The following is a 21299-nucleotide window of genomic DNA, read 5'->3' as shown; positions in this document are numbered from 1 at the left end:
AGCTAGGTAGAACGTTTCCCAAGAGTTGATTGATCAGCTATTCAAACGGTCCTCCTTTTCTGACTTTGGTAAATTACTCCTATTTGTGAACTTTTTCTATGTGGACTAATAGTCTTGCAATATTTTGCAAGTTTTCTATTCTCTCTTAATAGAGTTTGTACTTGCTCTAGTACCTAGAGAGGCTAGAGCCTAATGTCCCTTTTCCATAATCTCTCTTTCTCAAAGAAAGTTCGGTGGTAAGAGTAAGAATGAGCAGGGATTCTCTACTCTTAGAATAAAATGCTAAAAGGGAGGGACCCTATCCACCTATTTTCTAGGTAATTTCCCTCACCCCCATCAAGGAACCTCCTCTACAATAGCTTATTAGAATCAACCACATCCCCTATTTTGCTCAAACACTCCCAAATGATAAGAAAGTTGAGAGATTCTAGGGCCTTGTAGTTTTAACTCAACCAAAATGAGAGTTTTTAGGTAAGAAACCCCAATGAACACAACAATGAGCCATGACCTTATGAGTCCTAAACTCTAACAATCTCCCACTTGGCCCAAGTGTGGTCAACAATGGAAGGATGTAGCTTGATAAGAGCTCATGGTGATTCTCAAAATTCACTTAGCTAATTACTTATATAACTTAGATCATGGCAATCTCTCCTAAAAGTGGAGTTTCCATCCATGCATCATGACATTTACACTTGTAACCCTCAATGTAGTGGATTATATACATCAGTCCTAGTTGTGCTCTTGCGCCTTCCTATTATTATAATGTACATGCAGTAGATAGTTACAGGACTACAAGAATGGAAAAATTAATTATTGACACATGTCACCATATTGAGTTTGTAAAAGAACTGGCAACTCCCATGTTTTTAGCATGGCCTATAAACACATTAGGTGGCAACCCCTTAGTCATTGAATCCGCAATCATGAGTTTACGTCTTATATGCTCCATGATTATTTTCCGTTCTTACACTCCGTCCCTCACTACTAAGTACTTTAAGTCAATATATTTACTTTGACTAATACTCTTGTTGTTCTTCAAAAACAACATAGCCACAGAATTGTCACAAAACAACTTTATCGGTTTATCCACATAGTCGAGCACTAAGGCATCGAGTCCTATGATAAAATTCTTCAACCAAATACTACTCACTAAGCCCAAGTGAGTAGTATATCTATCTTGGAAATGGAGTCACCTCGAAGTGAAGGTTGTCCCAAGGTTTTGAGTCATTTAAATTATTTCTTTCCGATGGTTTTGAGTTATTTTTAAACAGCACTGTGTTTGTCCCAGGGTTTTCTAGGAATTTGATTTTAGTTTTCAACTTTAGATGGTTTTAAACTAGTTTTTATTGGTTCAAAATTTGAGCTTTTAAATCCAATAAATTAGTTGAAAATGGTTTCTTAGTTAACAACCTTTATAAGTTGGACTACTCATTGGGCGAGACCAAATTGGTCTTAAGATGCAATACGGGTATTAAAAGGAGCTTTCATGAAGAAGATTCACTAACCTTGTGGCACAAAAGGTTGGGTCACATATCAATCGATTGGCTCAAAAGGTTAGTTAGTGATGGGATATTGTAACTTACAGATTTCACTAAGTTCCCCACTTGTGTAAGTTGTATGAAGGAAAAACAAACTACCAAGAGTGGAATGAAGGCCACAAGAAGTAGTGTAATTTTAGACTTGATCCATACAGACATTTGTGGACCCCTACCTACTCCCTGCCTGGGTGGTCAAAGATACTTCATCACTTTAATCAATGATCATTCTAGATATATGTATCTTTATCGACTATATGAAAAATTAGAAGCCCTAGAGGCATTTAAAGTATTTAAAGTAGAGGTGGAGAAATAAACAGGAAAGACCATTAAAGTCGTAAGGTTTAATAGAGGTGGGGAGTATTATGGTAGGTACACAGAAACTGGTCAAAATCCAAGGGCCTTCGCTTTGTTTCTTTGAGAGCATGGTATTGTCACACAATAGAACATGTCGGGTTCTCCTTATTAGAATGGTGTGGCAGAAAGGAGAAATAGAACACTTATGGACATGGTGAAGAGTATGATGTCTAACTCCTCTCTACCACAAAATTTGTAAGGTGAAGCCCTTAAAACTATAGTGTAAATACTAAATAGGGTTCCAACAAAGGAAGTTCTTAAGACACCTTTAGATTTGTGGGTTGAAAAGAAACCCAACTTAAATCATGTACACATTTGGGGCAGAAAAACCAAAGTAAGGGTTTATAACCCATAATTCGGGAAACTAGATTCAAGATCAATAAGAAGTGGATACTCCATAGGATATGTAGAAAATTCATAAGGATATAGATTTTACTGTCTTAATAATGCCTTAAGTGGGGGTGGCCACGAGCTATTCGAGCTCAGCTTGTAAAAAGCTCGGCTCGACTTGGTTTATATCGAGCTTCAGTTCGAGTTCAAGCCCAATATGTAGACTCATTTTCTAATCAAGCCAAGCTCGAGCCCACTAAACCTCAACTCATGAGGCTCGTAAGCCTAATCGATCCTAGTATAATAAATAAATAAATTCTTATTATATATACTAATATATTTTATATATAATATTTTTATTTTTATCTATAATAATAAATAATTTTTATAATTATTTTTTGTATGTATAGTAATAAATGATTTGTATAATTCTTACATTTTTGTATGTAAAATAAAAAATAATAATTTTTATTTTTTAGAAAAAGCTTGGCTTGTAGTCAAGCTCGAGCCGATCCAAGCTTGAACTTACGAGCTTTTGAACCGAGTCATCAAGCTCAAGTCCATTATTATTTCTATGAGTTGAGCTTGAATAGCCAAATATTTGGCTCAATTAGGTTTGAATCCATCCTTAGTCTTAAAGGTGGTAGAAGTCATGATTGCTAAATTTCAAGAGGATCATAAAAGAAGTGGGACACATCTCCTTGAAGCTCAACCTATTGGTTGATTGAATGTCAACAAAACTTGCACCAAATAATAACAATAAACTAAACAATGATCATACCTGTAGTGCCCATTGTCATGAACTTTTGTCTTTAGATTTCAAGATAGGTATGACGTTTACCAAGAGTTGATTGATCAGCTTTTCAAACGATCCTCCTTTTCTTGACTTTGGTACATTATTCCTTCTACTTGTGGACTCTTTCTATGAGGGATAATAGTCTTGCAATATTTTGCAAGTTTTCTATTCTCTCTTAATGGAATTTGCACTTGCTCTAGTACTAGACTACAAAAGCTAGAGCCAAGTCCCCCTTTTTCACAATCTCCCTTTCTCAAAGAAAGTTTGGTGTAAGAGTAAGAATGAATAGGGATTCTCTACTTTTAGAATAAAATGCTAAAAGAGAGGAACACTATCCACCTATTTTGTAGGTAGTTCCCCCCGTCAAGGAACCTCCTCTATAATAACATATTACAATCAACCACAACCCTAATTTTGCTTAACCACTCCCCACTATCTATTATCCTTATCCTCCTAAATTGAATTTTAAATTTAAAAGTTAGATAGTGATAAGGAGGTTGAGAGATTCTAGGGCCTTGTAATTTTGACTCAACCAAAATGAGTGTTTAGGTGAGAAATCCCAATGACCATAACAATGGGCTATATTAGGACAGTTTGAGAATTCACCTGAGTGGGCGATCATAGTGACTGGATCAGCTCCTTTGTCGGACAAAGTGAATGATCAGGGAATGCACTCTCTCTGATGGAAACCTAAACTACCGGCAGTTGATTTCAAATTGTTGAAATTTGTTTTTGCAAAATATATTTATATAGAGATATACATATATATTACGGTTTCACAAAATGTTTGCAAAAGGTTTTAATTCCCGGGATCCATATGAGTAGAGAGTGCAACACTGTACCTTGCAGCCAAGGGAGAGGTCCTCTCTTGTCGAGCAGTATTTGATCATTAAGGGCTGAGAGGTTAAGTGCAAGACCATTTAGGGATAATAAACCTGATGGGCTAATCTCACATCTGCCCACAGTCCTTGGGCCTTCATAAGATAGCTAGACCCAAGGACCATTTAGTGTAAATGTTGGGCCCATTAACATCCCATCTTGATGGACTCAGGGGCTCACTTTATTCAGTAGTGAATTCGGTTAGGCCTTGTAACAGAGATTAGGCTAAACCCATGTGGCTTATGTGGAGACCATTGATAGGGTCCCACGCCATACAAAGAGAGCCAAGCTAACCGGCATTAAAAGGAAGTGAGCATGAAAGCTTAATGGGCCTAAATCCCATTTCGAACTGGGTTAATTGGATTAATTAAATAGGGGGCGAATCTGGGTGTGGATCAACAAATAAGGATAAGGGAAACTTCTAATTTGATTAGAGTAGCTGATCTTGATCTGCAGATAAGATAAGGGATTATCCTTATCACTTAAAGAGTTCAGATCCAAATAAAAATTTGGATCAAGAAACTCCTAATCAGATTAGGAGATTGACTCTTTAAGGGTTATATATAAAGAGGAGGGCAAATTGCAAAAGGGACACATAGTTCTACTACTTTCTACTTCCAGTTCTCTCTCTCTCTGCTCTTGCCGCCCTACCCTGTTCGATCTCCACCTCTTGGAGTAATCAAGATTGGATCTTGATATTGTTTATTGGTGAAAGAAACAATCTTGAAGCTGTGCTCACTACCCTGTTCGGTTCTTGCTGAAGAATCTAAGGTTTTTACTGAAGAACCATTTGTTGATCCTCCCTCTCCCTAATCTTGGTTTCAAATTTGGTCTGGTTTGTTTCAAGAACGAACCTTGAAAAATGCAATTTTTCTAAATCAGGGAATAAGATTCCTGGATGGGAGAAATAAATTTTTGAAATTTTGCCCAGCCACCTTGCGTGGTTCAGCCATCCATATGATGGATCTCCCATCTCTTCAATATATAGATATAGATATATTTTAATACGTAATCCAAATCCAATGAGTCTTACATATCGGATTTCACATCATATTCAGATCCAAATGTTTAATGATCAAATTAATGCCAATATAACTGCATATCCGGTCGATTTCAGCCTAATTAAACCACCAAACCAGCAACTCTGGCTGAACACTGAGGCCCCGTTTGGTTCATAGGAATAAGGGTCCAAAATCGAAATTGAAATGGGCTATTCTGATTCCAACTGATTGATTGGGCAGAATTGAAATCCGACCCATTCCCATTCCTATTGGAATGGCATTCCTCCATTTGAGGGAATGACTATTCCCTTCTCCTGAATAAAATCTCATTCTTACTTATTTCAATTCTCATTCCCATTCCTGTTTGAACCAACAGAATATGGGAATAAACAATTCCTATTCCAATCCCGATTCCAACTGCAAACTAAACGGACCCTTTTGGGACTTGTTTTTTTTTTTTAATTTGGGACATGACAGATCGATATGAAGACACAAGGTTATCCTATGAGATAGATATAAAGGTGGTATGTGGTAGTAGTTAGCTAATTAATTATGTAAGAAACCCTGAGACTCAAATATTTGCTAGTGGATCGAAATGCAAATGAGCAACCTTGTTAATTTGGGGTTGATCGGGGCAGTTGATACGGTAAGAGATTGTTTGATAACATTCTCATTTCCCCCTTGAGATGCTGCTACATCAGTGCCATATAGGTGATTCAATTTTAATGTTCAAAAGACATAAAACCACATTTTGCTTTGGGCTTACACCCAACCGATCGATGTTGGTCTTGAAACACCATGGTACCGAATTTAGATTATTTATCAACACAAATTTGTTTGGGAGATATATACACAAATATTTTGGCTGATCAAGAGAAATTACTCTTTCTACCTTCATTAATGATCAGCCCCATATACATGTGACTCTCATATATAATAATATAAATAATACATTGATTCAAAGCATTTTAGATAATAACAACAATGGTGAAATCAGGTCAAATCTAGCTTTCGCAAAATAAAAAGGAACAAATTAATGCTTAGGTTAGTAGCATTCCTTGTCATATTTCTAAGCGTCTATTTATGGCCAAGTTATAAGCTAATTAGTCATATTTGATATATCTGATAGCGTTATTGATAGCACCTATGTATGTAATGCACATGATTTTGAAACTAGACTACACTGGATGTCAGACCGGTTGACCGGGAATCAGTCATAGGTTCGGATCTGGTTTTCAACCCTAAAACCATACCTGGGTTTGCATTAAACGATCGGACCATTTGACCTGGGAACTGGTTAACAAGGCAATTCCGTTTGTGGTCCAATTTTTATAACCATGGTAATGCACACAGGGTCCCCTCGGCTCTCCCAATTAAAAAATCTCCTCCAACTCCAATGAAATGTGAATAAGGTACCAAGATTGAGGAGACTTGAAAATTGTATTGCTTGCAGTATAAATTGTAAGATCATATTCTATTAAATAAGATGGTTGAAGAATTTAAAGTATAACTAAGGATCAAAGTATCGATATCGAGTATCATATCAAACAACTTGGATACTGATACACTTTGGAAACGCATGGATATGGACAAAAAAGATGAAAACGCATGGATATGCTAGGGAAATACGTATAAATTTCATAAATATATTAATAACACTAAATTTAATATCAAAATGATCACAAAATAGTATATAAGTATACATAAAAATATAAATATTAAGGATATATATGAAGAAATATATTACAGTTAATGAAACAGGATGCATAATTATATTTATAGTGCATCAATCAAGAGTCCAAGACACTAAACATATGCACCTATTATATTTTAATTATTATATCAATTATTTTTATTTTATTATTTTAATTTTTTAACCTTAAGAAAAAGTCAACTAAATATTAAATTTTCAAGTGCAAGTTAAAATATCAATTAATAATTTATAAAAATATAATCTTAACTTAAAGTATATCAAATTTGTTAAAATTTCTAAGATGCATATCATATACAAATTCAATGTTTTTAATTACTAAAATAATTATTCCATTATTAATATTTTATTTATATAAATTTTATAAAATAAAAACCATTTTTTGAAATAAATGTAGATTAGTGGGTTTGATAAATTCAATTTAATATTATATTCTTCAATATTTTGTATATAATAATTTTATTTTTTATAAATAATAAATATGTTGTTATTACTTATTAATTTAATTTAAAATATCAGTCAACAACTAATAAAATTATATATAAATTTTAAGATTTATATCATATGCAAATTTATAAATTTGAAGTATTAAAATAATTATTCTATTATTAATATTCTATTTGTATAAATTTCTTGATATTAAAAATCATATTTTTTTATATAAATGTGGATTTGATACATTATTTATTCTATTAGTTTATGAAGTACTATTTTTAAATATTATTTTTTTAATTTTTAGTTAGAGCTGTTAAATATAAATATGTGTTTTTCATTTAAATTGCATGTGAATAGAAAACATTAATAAAATTTATTTTATTTCACCTCATGCGCATTTTTTTATGAAGATTAATGAATGGACGCAGTACATATCAGCCGATACAATGTGATACAGGCCAATACACATTTATATCTGTTTGATACGAACGATTGACAGGATACACTTCTATGCAATGTATCTCATATTGTTAAATATCGATACCAATACGATACGCCCTGTACCAAATGTATCACATCGATATTTAAATCCTTGAATGTAACTGAAGGACGTTATTGATCCGTACAAATAAGGAATGTGTTTGACACGGATCCATGTGTAGGAAACACTTATGTTTATTCATGATAGATAACGTAGCCCCATGTACATGATTTTATCTCCATCACATCTATGAATAATTAATTATGATAAAAAGTTTTGATAAAAAATTAAAGATAACTAATTATGATATTGTCTAGTTGAATCATCACAATGTCACTTATTATTTTTTAAATGACGATTTAGAAACATGGCTTCAATCAAATGCATAGATATGCTTGGGAGAGGAAATTCAGTAATTAAATGCTAGTATTTTCAGAATTTTTTTAGTCACCTTACTTGAAATAATTATTGAGGGTTGGATATTTACTGTCAGCTGGTCATAAGTTATTGGTTCGATACATGGATCTCAAAATGTTATCCCAAATAGATATAAAGATCATTCCAATTGAACAATCGAATCCAAAGTTATGGTTTCTGAAAGCTTTAGTATATAATTTATGGCTTAGTGACTGGATCAAATGGATTGATGGTTCAACCACTTGGATTGGATGATTTTTTACCAAATCAATAAATTTCAATAAAATACCAAATTTTAGGAGAACCCGGCCCAAACTAAAATTGAGAGACTGGTGACAGTTTGAACAGTTCAACAGGCCAAATCAATAATGGGTTGAAAACATTTAGCCCAAGTTAACATTTCACACTGCTTTGGTTCAGGTTTTAAAGTCAGATTTATTCAAATTTTGACAAAAGTCCAATCCGGAACCCACTCAAATTATACTCCTAAATAATAAGAGAAAGCTCAATAGCCACTGGAACTCGGGCTTGACCCAACCCAAAGATAGGTTAGGCTTGGATTGAGGCCTCGTGTGAACTGAACCTGAACCAAGCCTGATTTATCCCAGACCCACCCCAAATAACCCAAGTCGCACGTTAGACGAAACTGTTTTCTTCCCTAGAGTAATAGCCATCCATCCATTTAATTCTTTTAATTATAAACAGTTGTTAGAAATAAGGACTGCCGGTGTAGATGAAAATTTATTCCATGGAAAGAGAAGAGCGACATGAATTTGGTAGGTAGAAGTTTGGTGGGTCATTTTGACTTCATTTTATTGAGTACCATTTTGGAGATTGGGCCACTGGACCATCTAATTCAATTGTTTGCCTCGTCCAAATAAAGTTAAAAAAAAAAATTGAAAGTGATTCTAGATCAACTACCTTTTTCTACCATGCAAATCTGAATCAGATAGACATTTTGCACTCCGTTAGGTTTTGTATTCATTTATTTGTCATTATTATTTGCACTTATCTTATGTAAAATTTATACTTTTTGTTTTATTAGTAAAAGTATATGTAGGTTGTACGTGACAATATCAAATAATGATGATGATAATAGCAAGTAACTAAACGACTTTACTAGTTGAACCATTAACTTATTTAACCAGGAAAATGGACTATGATTATGATATTAATTCATTTTTTTCTTTATATTTTAGCCATTTCTATCTTTACTAACAATAATTCTTATTTCTCAAACATATTTTTGTTTAATATGAAGAATATATAACATTAATGCATGTTCAAAATTTTCTATAAAATTTATAAAAATTCTATATTTTTATTTTTTATTATTTGAATTATGAGATAATAAAAATTACTTATTTACCAAGACGAAATGTAATTCCAATATATTGTTTGAATATTGGTTGTTAATATTGTGGTCAAATCAATTATTTATATATATATCGCATATATATAATATATATCTTATTTATTATTTATTTGTAAATATGTTATTTATATTGCATTTTTTGTATAAACTTCTTAGATGATGAAAATAGTTGAAAAAATACTTATATTTTTTGTTTTTTCCTTATTCCAACTATTATATTTTCTTTTCCTTTTAATAATTTATTATTTTTTAACTAAATCGAATCGTATCAAATTCGGATATCCAACATCTTGATCAGCTTCAGATTTGAATTAATATTTATGTGATCCAATCAAATCTTTGGATTGAATCGAATTTGAATATACCTTGATTCAAATCCGGTCTGATTTGTTTGCATCCCTACCAAACCACTTGCCTACAATGACCTAGCTAATTAAACCATTGAACCATTTGACATGGTTAGTGAGGTCAAGTGTTAGACATTAATGCTCTTTATTTTTTATCTTATTTCTATCATTAATGAAAATAATTCTCATTAGTCACACTTTTTTTATATGATGAATATATAATATTATAGAATATACTCGAAATTATCTATAAATTTTTATATTTTCTAGAATTTTATATATATTATTATTTAATAATAACATCATGTGTTGATCTATTTGACATTGATAATTGAACCACTAACTCACCACTTGAATGGAAAAACCATTTTTTTTCTTTTTCGGTTGATTTTAAATCATATATTACATTTTCATCATCAATAAAAGAAATTCTTATTTTTGCACGTGGCAGTATCAAATGATGATGATAATAATAATCAATAACCAAAGGACCTTACTGGTTGAACTGTTATTTAAGCAGGAAAGTGGACTAAGATTAAGACATTAATTCATTTTTTTCTTTGTATTTTATCCATTTCTTTCTTACTAACAATAATTCTCATTTTTTCAAACATATTTTTATTTAATATGAAGAATATATAATATTAATGTATGTTGAAATTTTTTTATAAAAGTTCTATATTTTTATTTTTTATTATTTAATTTATGAGATAATAAAAATTACTTATTTACTAAGAGAAAATGCGATTCCAATATATTGTTTGAAGTTTGAACATTAGTTTCTAATATTGTGGTCAAATCAATTATTTATATATAGTATATATATATATATATAATTTTTCTTTTTCTTTTTTTTTACTAATTTATTACTTTTAAAAAAATTAAATTAGATCGTATCAGATTTGAATATCCGACATCTTGATCGAATTCAGATTCAAATCAATATTTATGAGATCTGTCGAATCTTTTGATCATATCAAATTTGAATATACCCTAATTCAAATCTGATCTAATCTCTTTCCATCCCTACCAAACCACTTACCTATGATAACCTAGCTAATTAAATTATTGAACCATTTGACATGGTTAGTCGGGTCATGTGTTAGACATTAATGCTCTTTATTTTTTGTCCTAGTTTTTATCCCATTTCTATCATTAATGAAAATAATTCTCATTAATCACACTTTTGTATATGATGAATATATAATATTATAGAATGTACGCAAAATTATCAACAAATTTCTATATTTTCTAGAATTTTATGTATTTTATTATTTAATAATAACATCCATTTGACACATGGATAGTTTAACGACTAACCCACCACTTGGATGGAGAAACCACTTTGCTTTTTCGGCTGCTTTTAAATCATGTATTCCATTTTCATCATTGATAAAAGTAATTCTTATTTTCACATTTATTTATTTTTAATATGGTGAATATATAATAATATAATTGTATCAAAATGCTTTATACAAAGCTTATATTTTAAATATATATATATACATATATGTATGTATGTATGTATGTATGTATGTATGTATGTATGTATGTATGTATGTATGTATGTATGTATGTATGTATGTATGTATGTATGTATGTATGTATGTATGTATGTATGTATGTATGTATGCATGTATGCATGTATGCATGTATGCATTTAATATTCATTACTTAGTTATGACATCATAAATTGACCCATTTGACCAGAAACATTAGATCATTGACCTACCTACCATCTAGATATGGAAATGGTTTCTTTTTCAAACTGGTTTTAAATTTTTCATTTCATTTATACCATTAATAAAATAATTATTATTTATCATACTTGTTTTTGTTTATATCGTTAGTATATAATATTATAGATGTGCCCAAAATTGTTTCATATTTTTTGTACTATTCTATTTTAAAAAATTAATTTTTAATTATACATCATGGGTTAACCTATTTGACCCAAAAGGTTGAACCACTAACCCCACCCCCTAGATAGGAAGATGGTTTAATTTTCCATCGGTTTTAAGTTGTATATTTGATGTCTATCATTAATAAAATTATGTTTATTTTATAATAATTATTTTTTAATATGACAACTATATAATAATAGAAACATGTCCAATTTTTTTCAAAATTTTTTTTCTATATTTTTTATATTTCTAAATTTGTATTATTTATTTATGACATTATGAAATTATCCATTTGACCCAAAATGGTTGAAGTACTTACCCAAGACCTAGATGGAAAGTATGATTTCATTTCTAAGCTTATTTTAAAAACATAAAATTTCATTCTATTAATAATTCTTGTGTATGGATTTATTAGTGGAATTTAATGATGATAAACAAAAGTATTTTTTATATTTCTAAATTTGTATTATTTATTTATGACATCATGGAATTATCCATTTGACCCAAATGGTTGAATTACTTACCCACCACCTAGATGAAAAATATGATTTCATTTTTATGTTTATTTTAAAAATATACAATTTCATTCTATTAATAATTATTGCGTATGGATTTATTAATAGAATTTAATGATGATAAACAAAATTATAAATGTTGGATTCAATGAAAGAGAATGTGATTTATTTAATGACTTAAATGTGAAACTTAATGAGAGGTAATTGAATGTACTCAATGGTATTCTTTTAATTACATTTTCTACCCTTTCAATAGAGATGAACTAAATTCAAGAGAAAAAGTATTTCAGTAAAGAAAAATTCCAGAAGCCAGTACCTCATCATTCACAATTTAGTATAGATTTGCATTTATTGAGAGTGAAATTTTGCATGAAAAGAACTGATACAAAATTTGTACCACTTTCATCTTACCTTAATTCTCTCTTAAATAAAGTAGGGATCACATCAGCCCCCTACCTTACTCCTCCCAAATAAATAACCAATCTCCCCACCTCCATTCTTATTCTTTTGGTATAAAGGGGACCACACCATTTTACTTCTTACATTAAACAAATAAAATTAAGTCAAATATAAAGAAAAAGTAAACCAGAATTAATTATACACTCAACCCATTTACACTCCTATTCATTTACATCAATGCAAATAAAATCCAAGCTGCAAACAAAAACAGCCTGAGGTAATTTCACATTAAAACAAGCTTGAAACAATAAATATTGAAATGTACAAAACATATTAACAAATATAAACAATGTGAGAATTTTGACCAAGTCAATATTTTATTCATGGGGCAACCAAAAAAAAAAAAACCAAGCACAATCATTCTGGAGCAGATGGAAGGTGTATGGAATTACCCATATAAATTACAAGGAACTAGACTCGAAGGTATATATGGCGCAAGGGTGAGTCAGGCCTTGTTTACCCATCTCTTCCTTGTTAAGCTTGGCATGCATAATCACATCTCTTCTTGCAGGCTTCCTCAGTCACATGAGGAAGGTCCATGCATTTGGGCATGCAGTCATACTTCATACAATGATTCCAGTTGTCCTCGTTCGAATTCCCAACAAGCCAATGTTTTATAGCTTTGATCTCCGCTCTCACAGACACAAACATTACCACCAATGCAAATATCAATAGCACTGCTGCTGCTTTATTATTGTTAGCCATCTTCATATCTCTCTCTCTCTCCAGAGCCCTTTAAACCCTCTTGAATATGGAAGAAATCGGGCAATAAGAAAAGAAGTTAGACATGTTTTGGCATTCGATGGTCTTAGTACGTAGTAAAGATGTGGTGCGGAGCAAATTTTGGTGTAGGAAATGGTCAAGCGTGGTTGTCTGCTGGGGGTGGGGGTGGAGGGTAAATTCACGGTAAAATCCAATTCCTTCATACGTTTTCCATCTTTAGTCATTACAATAGTGCATGACTGGGGAAAAGTCATTATGGGTATAACTTGGTCAAGGTACGCTCTGGTTCAGATCAAGCCTAGCCCAATCCGATGACTGGAGGAGGTTTCAAACTTACCCATTGATGGATTTGTTTGAGTGTTCATTTGATTTGCAGTTAGAATTGGAATCAAAATCCATCAGAATCTGAATTGGAATGATTTATCCTCCTGTCTGTTTGGTTTGGATGGAAATCAAAATTGGAATTGAAATTAAAATGAATTCTCATTCTCAAGGGAGGGGGAGAGAATAGTCATTCTCTCACATGGAAGAATGTCATTCCACCGAAAATGGGAATCAGATTCTGATTTTATCCAACTAAACGGTTGAAATTGGATTCCAATTCTAGATCACTATTTTAACAAGCCAAACAGATTCTAAGTATGTATGAGCATGATACATGGATATTATCACTATACTATAGTGATGTTTTACAATAAAATATCCTTCATCATTTGGTCGATACAACTTAGGTGACCAAGTAAATCCTAGCTTTTTCACAAATTGGGCTTGAGTCCTTTGGTTCCAAGTTACACCTTTGGAGACCCACTCAATTCACATTGGACCCATCTGTTTTGATGAGTTAAATGAAACCCATGTCAGTTTTCTACAGATGGCCCCACCACTGCTTAAGTATTCCCTGATACCACGATTAGACGGTTGTGATCCTTTGCTCACACCCATATTGACATCACCCCTAGAGATTTTCTCAATGCTAATCTGTTATATCTTTTTGACCACTGTATACCGTATTGTTCCAGCTTCTCACTAGGAAATGATTTGTCTCTGATATTACATGGAATTTTATTAATAAGAGATTTTTGTTTGTTTATGTGGCTTTTTCATGTTTTCTCCATATATACATTTGTTAGCGGATTGTTAATGTGTGTATTTGTTGAAAATATATAATAAAGCGGTATATTTTTGAGGTTCTTTTAAGAGGGGTAGAATTTGAAATTTTAGCTGATTTTATTCTTAGCTTCTAGTTGAACCAAATAGCAACAATCGGAATTCGATTCTGATTCCTGATAGAACCAAACAGGTGCCGAATCTGTTACTTAATACAGATTGCCAATTCATTAGAAGAAAAAAGCCTTTCATATTTGAGCCCATGTGGTGCACATAGTTGTCAGGGCATCGCCTAGGCAACTAGGCGCCCTTGGCTGGGCGCCTTGCCCGAACGCCTTAACTTTTAGCAACTAGGCGCCCTTCTAGACAACTAGGCGCCCACCTAGGCGAGAAAAATGACAAGGGCGGGCACTTTTTATAATATCATTTATATTGTTGTATCTTATTAATGTATGTGTTAGTACATTTTATTATATACTATATATATATCAATTATATTTTGTTTTAATGTTTTACTATTGAAATTTAAAAGATCAAAGGATTTTGAGAAGAGAAAAAGAAAGAATGAAAGAAAAAAAAAAGAAAAGAAAAAAAAAGAAAAGAAAAGGGAAAGTAACAATAGAATAATAAAGTTCTTTTTTTCTATTCTCTCTCTAATTAAAGAAAATAGAAATTCAATCCTCATTTTTTCTTTTCTATTTTACTTTCCATCTTGAATATTTATCATATAAAGTTAATAACCTTCTTTAGCTGCTAATCAATATGAAACTGCTCTGTTAAATACTTATTATAGTAGTATTATTTTTGAAAATAATGAAATTAATATATGTATAAGATTTTAATCTTTTAGATGTGATGATTTGCCACATTTTTAGAGGAAATTTAATGTTCTTAATAAAAAGAATTGCTATTTTTCAATTAACATACATGCTGAATGGTATATAAAATTAGGAAGCTAACCAAAAATCAGTTTTTCATATTATAAAATTTTTATCGCCTAGGCGACTAGGCACCCCAGTGTCGCCCAGAATCGCCTAGACGCTTTGAAAACTATGGTGGTGCATGGACCCTTCTCTTGAGGGGGCGGTTTCTCAAGCATGGAATATCAATGCCACTGGATCTAGAGTTGTCCAATTTGTTAAGAAGAGTAATAATCTAGCACAAAAGCTCAATCAATGGAACAGAGATGTTTTTGATAATATTTTCAAGAAAAAACAGTCCTTACTAAGCAAACTTGAAGAACTCTTATTAACCTTGAAAATGCGCTTCACAAGCAGTTAAATAATATTTTATTTCATGAGGAGGCTTATTAGGCCCAAAGATCTTGGATCGACTGGTTAAGTTTGGGAGATCAAAATAGCAAATTGTTCCATATGTCTGCTACTATTAGAAAATCAAGAAATAGGATAATGTTGATGAAAAATGACGAGGGTGTTTGGTTAAGAGATCAGGATGACATTGCAAGTTTCTTCAAAGAGAAATTCATTAGAAGGTCCAAAACAGAGGGTACGACTGATATTGATAGTTTCCTAATGGATATTGAAAATTGTGTTAATGAGGAGTAAAATAATCTTCTCATAAGAGAGGTAACAAATAAGGAAATATTCGAAACTCTTTCTTCAATTAAGGATTTAAAGGCCCCGGGACCTGATGGTCTTAATGCCCTTTTCTTTAAAAAAATTTGGCATATTGCGGGGTCTGAAATCTGTGGTGTGGTGAAGTCATTCTTTCATACTGGAAGGATGTGTGGTATCTTAAACAAAACTTTCATCACCCTTGTTCTCAAATGCAAAAATTGGGAAGTAGTGAATAACTACTTTCCAATTAGTCTTTGCAATGTAGTTTATAAGATCATTGCAAAGATTTTGGCATGTAGAGTAAAATAATGTTTAGATAGCCTTATCTCCCCCATGTATGCATTTGTTCCTAATAGGCAGATCAATGACAATATTCTTATTGCACATTAGGTATTTCATGTAATGAGAAAAAAGAAAATCTGGAATCTTGGCTTGTAAAGTTGATATGGAAAAAGCTGATGACAGATTGGAGTGGAAGTATATAGAGGAAACCCTCAAAAAGTTTGGGTTCCATCCTAATAGTAGGGTGAACCCTAACTTAAGAGTTGTTGAGGTTATTGATAAGATGTTGAAAAGTAATTCATAATTTAGTCCCTAATCAAGCTTGGTCTCTTATCAAAGCCATTTTCATTCCCTCTAGCTCGGCAAGGGATAAGTTGATCTGGAGGCTCAATCCAGAGGGTACCTTTTCTACGAAGTGAGCCTATTTGGCTATAAATTTGACAACTCAGAGTTTAATAACAATCAAAACCAAAAAAATAGGTTAATTTGGAAAATCAGATGCCCAACAAAAATAAGAATTCTTTTATATCTCCTAATGAAGAATAGACTCCCCTTGAAACTCAATCTAGAAAGAAAGGGATTTACCATAAATACCATTTGTTGTTTTTAGGGTATGTACTTTTTCTCATCAGGTTTGACATTTATCCCCCCTTCTCTTAATGGGCCAATCAATCAAAATATCAATATTTGGGAGTGGTGGAATGGGTTGTGTGAAAGTCAAGGCAAAGATGAGAATTTAATCTTGAAAAAAAATGCCTTTATGCTTTGGGCTTTGTGGAAATGCAGAAACCAGAAAACTCTCTAATATTTCAACTCCTCCCTCTTTGGTCATTAAGAGGGCTCTTGATCATTTAAATGACTTCTGGAGTAGTACTCATTTTAAGCAAGTTGATAAATCTACCAAATCATGGAAGTAAATCATTTGGAAGAGCCCCAAGACGGGCTCCATTAAAATTAATTTCGATGCCTCCAGTGTTAGTGGAAGCTTTTCTATTGCAAGCACTGCTAGAGACTTATTCGGAAATGTTCTTGACATTAAATGTTATAAATTGGGTTGCACCACCATCAATGTTGTTGAGGCTTGGCCTGCATGGGAAGCACATAATCTTGCTCTTAACTTTAAAGATACCCCCGTCATAATCGAAGGTGACTCGGAGCTGGTCATTTCTTGACTTCAGGGGTCAACCTCCCCCCGTGGCATTTAAGGAGCATAATTTCCAGCTGCAAGGAGCTCATGGATGCTTTCAACCTACGTATTTCTTACCACCATGTCTTCCAGAAGGCAAATCAAGCGGCAAATCTTTTAACTCACTTAGCGCTAGAGAACTCAGGGGGACTCCCTCTCTCTTGACCCCTCTAATCTGTCTCTCATTTGTTTTGCAGACTCGTGGGGATGTGCTACCCCCGGCTTGTGTAGCACATTTCGGTTTCCATAAAAAAAAAGAGTTTTGGTCCTGTCCGCGAACCAAACACACCATTATAGAGGAAATGATTCTTTATGACATATCCATCCCTCAACCAAACACGCACTTATAAACACATAACTCATGTCCTTTTAAGTAATTTTGCTTGATTTAAGTCTCCGGACAGAGGTGAAATCGTAGCCATCAAAATTAGGGTTTTTAAGGTTAGGTTTACATTCTTTAACAAATAGAACTGTGACGCAAGTGATATCTCCAACGAAGGTTTTGTTCCGGTGATAGTTTCAGGTGAGATTTCTATTATTTTCAGCTGAAGTCATTCTCCATGCGATTATTGGATTTTTTGGTTTTGTTTTTTCCATATTATGTTTCTCTGCGCATTTTCATGCTGGCTTCCGATTGATGGTATTCTTAGAGGATTCTGCGATTTATCAAACGGAGTTATGTGACCCATTTGTGTTGGGTTTAATAGGATTCTTCGATTTCAGTGTTGGGTTTAAAACATTTCTGTTGGCTTTCTCTGCGTTATGCAGATGAGGAGACCAGAACTTGCAAACTAATCTAGTTTAGTAAAAGAAAACGAGATTCCATGTCAAGAAAACACTAATATAGGCTGATAATTTTTCCTATTTTTTTTTTTTTTCATTTTGGGCATTCCTTGACGAATAGTCTCCAAATAAAAAGAAAAACACAGCATTTACTATTAATTATTCTAGATAATGGATCATGATATGAAGGCAACACGCCCTTATTGATAATACGAACCATGGCAACCATTTAGCCAAGTATGTGGCGATATGCCTTCCATATGCTTGATATTTGGATCCATCCAATTCTGTTTGTTTTTTCTTTAAATAATTAACTTCTTAAGACTTGTTTTACGTTTTTGTTTTGATTCTGCATGTTTTTATTCAATAAGTTATGCTTGGAATAGTACTGTAGGGATTTGTTACCAGTAATGTAAGTCTTATGCCACTGTCGTTCTTCAGGTAATTCATGGTTAAGCATAACAATGTTGTGCCCAATGGGCACTTCAAAAAGCATTGGCAGAATTATGTCAAAACATGGTTTAACCAACCAGCACGCAAGACAAGAAGACGAATTGGTAAGATTTTATTTATTCAATCAATGTGTTTCACTTCATGCTTGGGTCATTTATCTCAACTTAACTTAGTTAAGCCTTGTCCTAACTATATGTGGTGATGTGATCGGCTGTATGGATACTGTTTTGTCATTCTTCTATGGTCAGTGCCATTAGCCGTTGTTCAATTCATGTCCTTTTTGGCCTGTCCCTATGGGGCTCAATTTGGAAGGAGTACAAATGCAAATATGTAGAGTGCAAAACTTTATATTTTGTATTATTTCATATGCATTTGTACTCTTTCCAAACTATAAGCCTAGCTCTTCCGTACCCTTCAAATTGTGATATATCATTTCTCACTTGTGTCATAGATGGTCTTCTCTTCATATGACCAAACCATCCTTGTATACTTTCTCTTATTCCATTTTGGATCTTTTAGGTACCATAATGCTTTTCTATACCTACTGAGGCTTTGGACACCAAGCTTTGGTTATTAACATGGATGCTCTGTGACAAACTTTTCAGCTAGGCAGAAAAAGGCTGTGAAGATTTTCCCACGACCTACAGCTGGACCACTTCGTCCTATTGTTCATGGTCAAACTCTGAAGTACAATATGAAGGTTAGAGCTGGCAGGGGATTTTCTCTTGAAGAGCTTAAGGTAAAATTATTTTTCTCATTACTAATTTCAATATTTGTTTGTTTGTTTATAATAACTTATTCAACATTATCGGATGGAGGTGAATGGAATCTTTTGTTTGATTAACTGAAAAAAATTAGTTTTATTTTTTTTGCCTAGACAAAAAACAAACATATTATTTACTTCTTGGATGTACTAGGAAGTATCAGGAAATTTATAATCATCAAATGTATGAATGCTGCTGAAATATCTTAAGGAATGCAAAATGTCTGAAGTAGACCTTGGTGTATGCTGTGTTGATTGTTGCTTCTTTGTGTTTCTTATATTTCTTTCTTGATTGTGTTTTCCTTTTTCCTGAATCTTTTTAGTCTCTTCTTGTACTTTCCAGGCGGCAGGGATTCCAAAGAAGCTTGCCCCAACCATTGGTATTGCAGTTGATCACCGCCGCAAGAACCGTTCCTTGGAGGGTCTACAAGCTAATGTTCAGAGGCTGAAGACTTACAAGGCTAAATTAGTTGTTTTTCCAAGACGTGCCCGCAAGTTTAAGGTAAAAGTAACTAGTGCAAATATTTTAAGAGAGTTTTCTGTGGTGTCCATTTATTAGGAATCCACCAACTTTTGCTTCCTTATTGTTTCTAACACTTCTTTTCTTGCAGGCGGGTGATTCTAGTGCCGAGGAACTAGCAACTGCTACTCAGGTCCAAGGTGCATACATGCCCATTGAACGTGAGAAGCCATCTATTGAGCTCGTGAAGGTTACAGATGAGATGAAATCATTCAAAGCCTATGCCAAGCTGCGTGTTGAGAGGATGAACACGCGTCAGGTTGGTGCAAGAATGAAGAAGGCTGCAGAGGCAGAAAAGGAAGACAAGAAGTAGTCAGTTGGGACTGGTCATCCTTTACATCTATTGAGGTGGAGTTATCAAATTTTGTTTTGGTATTTCTGATAAGCCAACTTATTTTGATTTAGCAAACCTTTTCAGATCATTTCAAAATACATGTTTTGCAGATCTATTGAAACTATCAAGTTGAATTCATTTTTGTGGATTGTGTTTTGAGAAATAGTTCTTAATATAGGATTCCTAATACCTAGGTGTGGAGAAAATCTTATTTAGCATAACCAATTTTGTTTTGGGTTTAACTTTATTATTTTTGGTTCTCATGCGCATTGAATTTCTATACTGGCAGGGCAAGGCTTCCTTGTAGTGACATCTGTGAACCCTATGTTCTAGTTCCTGGTCTTTGTGATATGTTTCTATCCATATGGTTAAAATTGAAAAGTTCTTCACTAAAATATATTTTCGAAAGAAAATCCTTGCTGGGCAGAAAGTCAAGAGCACAAAATTTGTTGTTACTTAAGATTGTTTGTTTGTGAAATCTCTCCTTAACCCCTCCCAACTTCGTGGAAGAACCAAATTCATTTCTTTTAGATTTTATAGTTCTATGATTCTTAGACCAATAAACTTACTGGCTAAAAAGAAATTCGTGTGTCCTAAAATGATGGAAAAGCGAGTTGCGGAGGAAGACGCCTTGTTTCATAGTAACAAGGTGTTCAAATCTTCTATGGAAGCCAGATGAAACTGGTTCAATCGTGATGTCCTACCATGTACAGAGCTGACATGGTATTTCATGATTGGCCCAGCGTGACGAGTCGGACGTAGAGGATTTGAAAATTTGAACTAAATCATATCATATGCATGGTGAGTTCTAATTTCAGGCTTCGGAAACAGCCTAAATTCCAGAAAGAAAAGCAGCATCTTAGTTTTGTGGTGGTATGTGCATCTACACTGTACATACATTCTTAGCATTCTTGATTTTATTAAACAAGGCGCTTTGAGTAAAGAACGATTACTGAGTGATGAAACACCCTAATCAAGTAATTCCTTCAAAATACAAAACATTGCAAGAGCAGTCACTTTGTGCTAAAA

General features: G+C 33.0%; 1 protein-coding gene across 1 annotated transcript; it reads left to right on the top strand.

The window, feature by feature from the left end:
- Positions 1–17803: 17803 nt before the first annotated feature.
- Positions 17804–20433, top strand: LOC104587521 (large ribosomal subunit protein eL13z). The gene is made up of 5 exons (XM_010245166.2): positions 17804–17940; positions 18642–18757; positions 19259–19392; positions 19760–19918; positions 20028–20433. Exons 2-5 carry the CDS (start codon positions 18649–18651, stop codon positions 20247–20249), a joined length of 624 nt encoding a protein of 207 aa, XP_010243468.1. The 5' UTR covers positions 17804–17940; positions 18642–18648; the 3' UTR covers positions 20250–20433.
- The last annotated feature ends 866 nt before the right edge of the window (positions 20434–21299 follow it).

Source organism: Nelumbo nucifera, chromosome 1 (assembly GCF_055504915.1).
Source record: "Nelumbo nucifera cultivar China Antique chromosome 1, China Antique-T2T, whole genome shotgun sequence".
In the NCBI taxonomy this organism is placed as follows: Eukaryota; Viridiplantae; Streptophyta; class Magnoliopsida; order Proteales; family Nelumbonaceae; genus Nelumbo; species Nelumbo nucifera.
The sequence above is the reverse complement of the archived record's forward strand: the minus strand, read 5'-3'. Positions and strand labels throughout refer to the sequence as shown.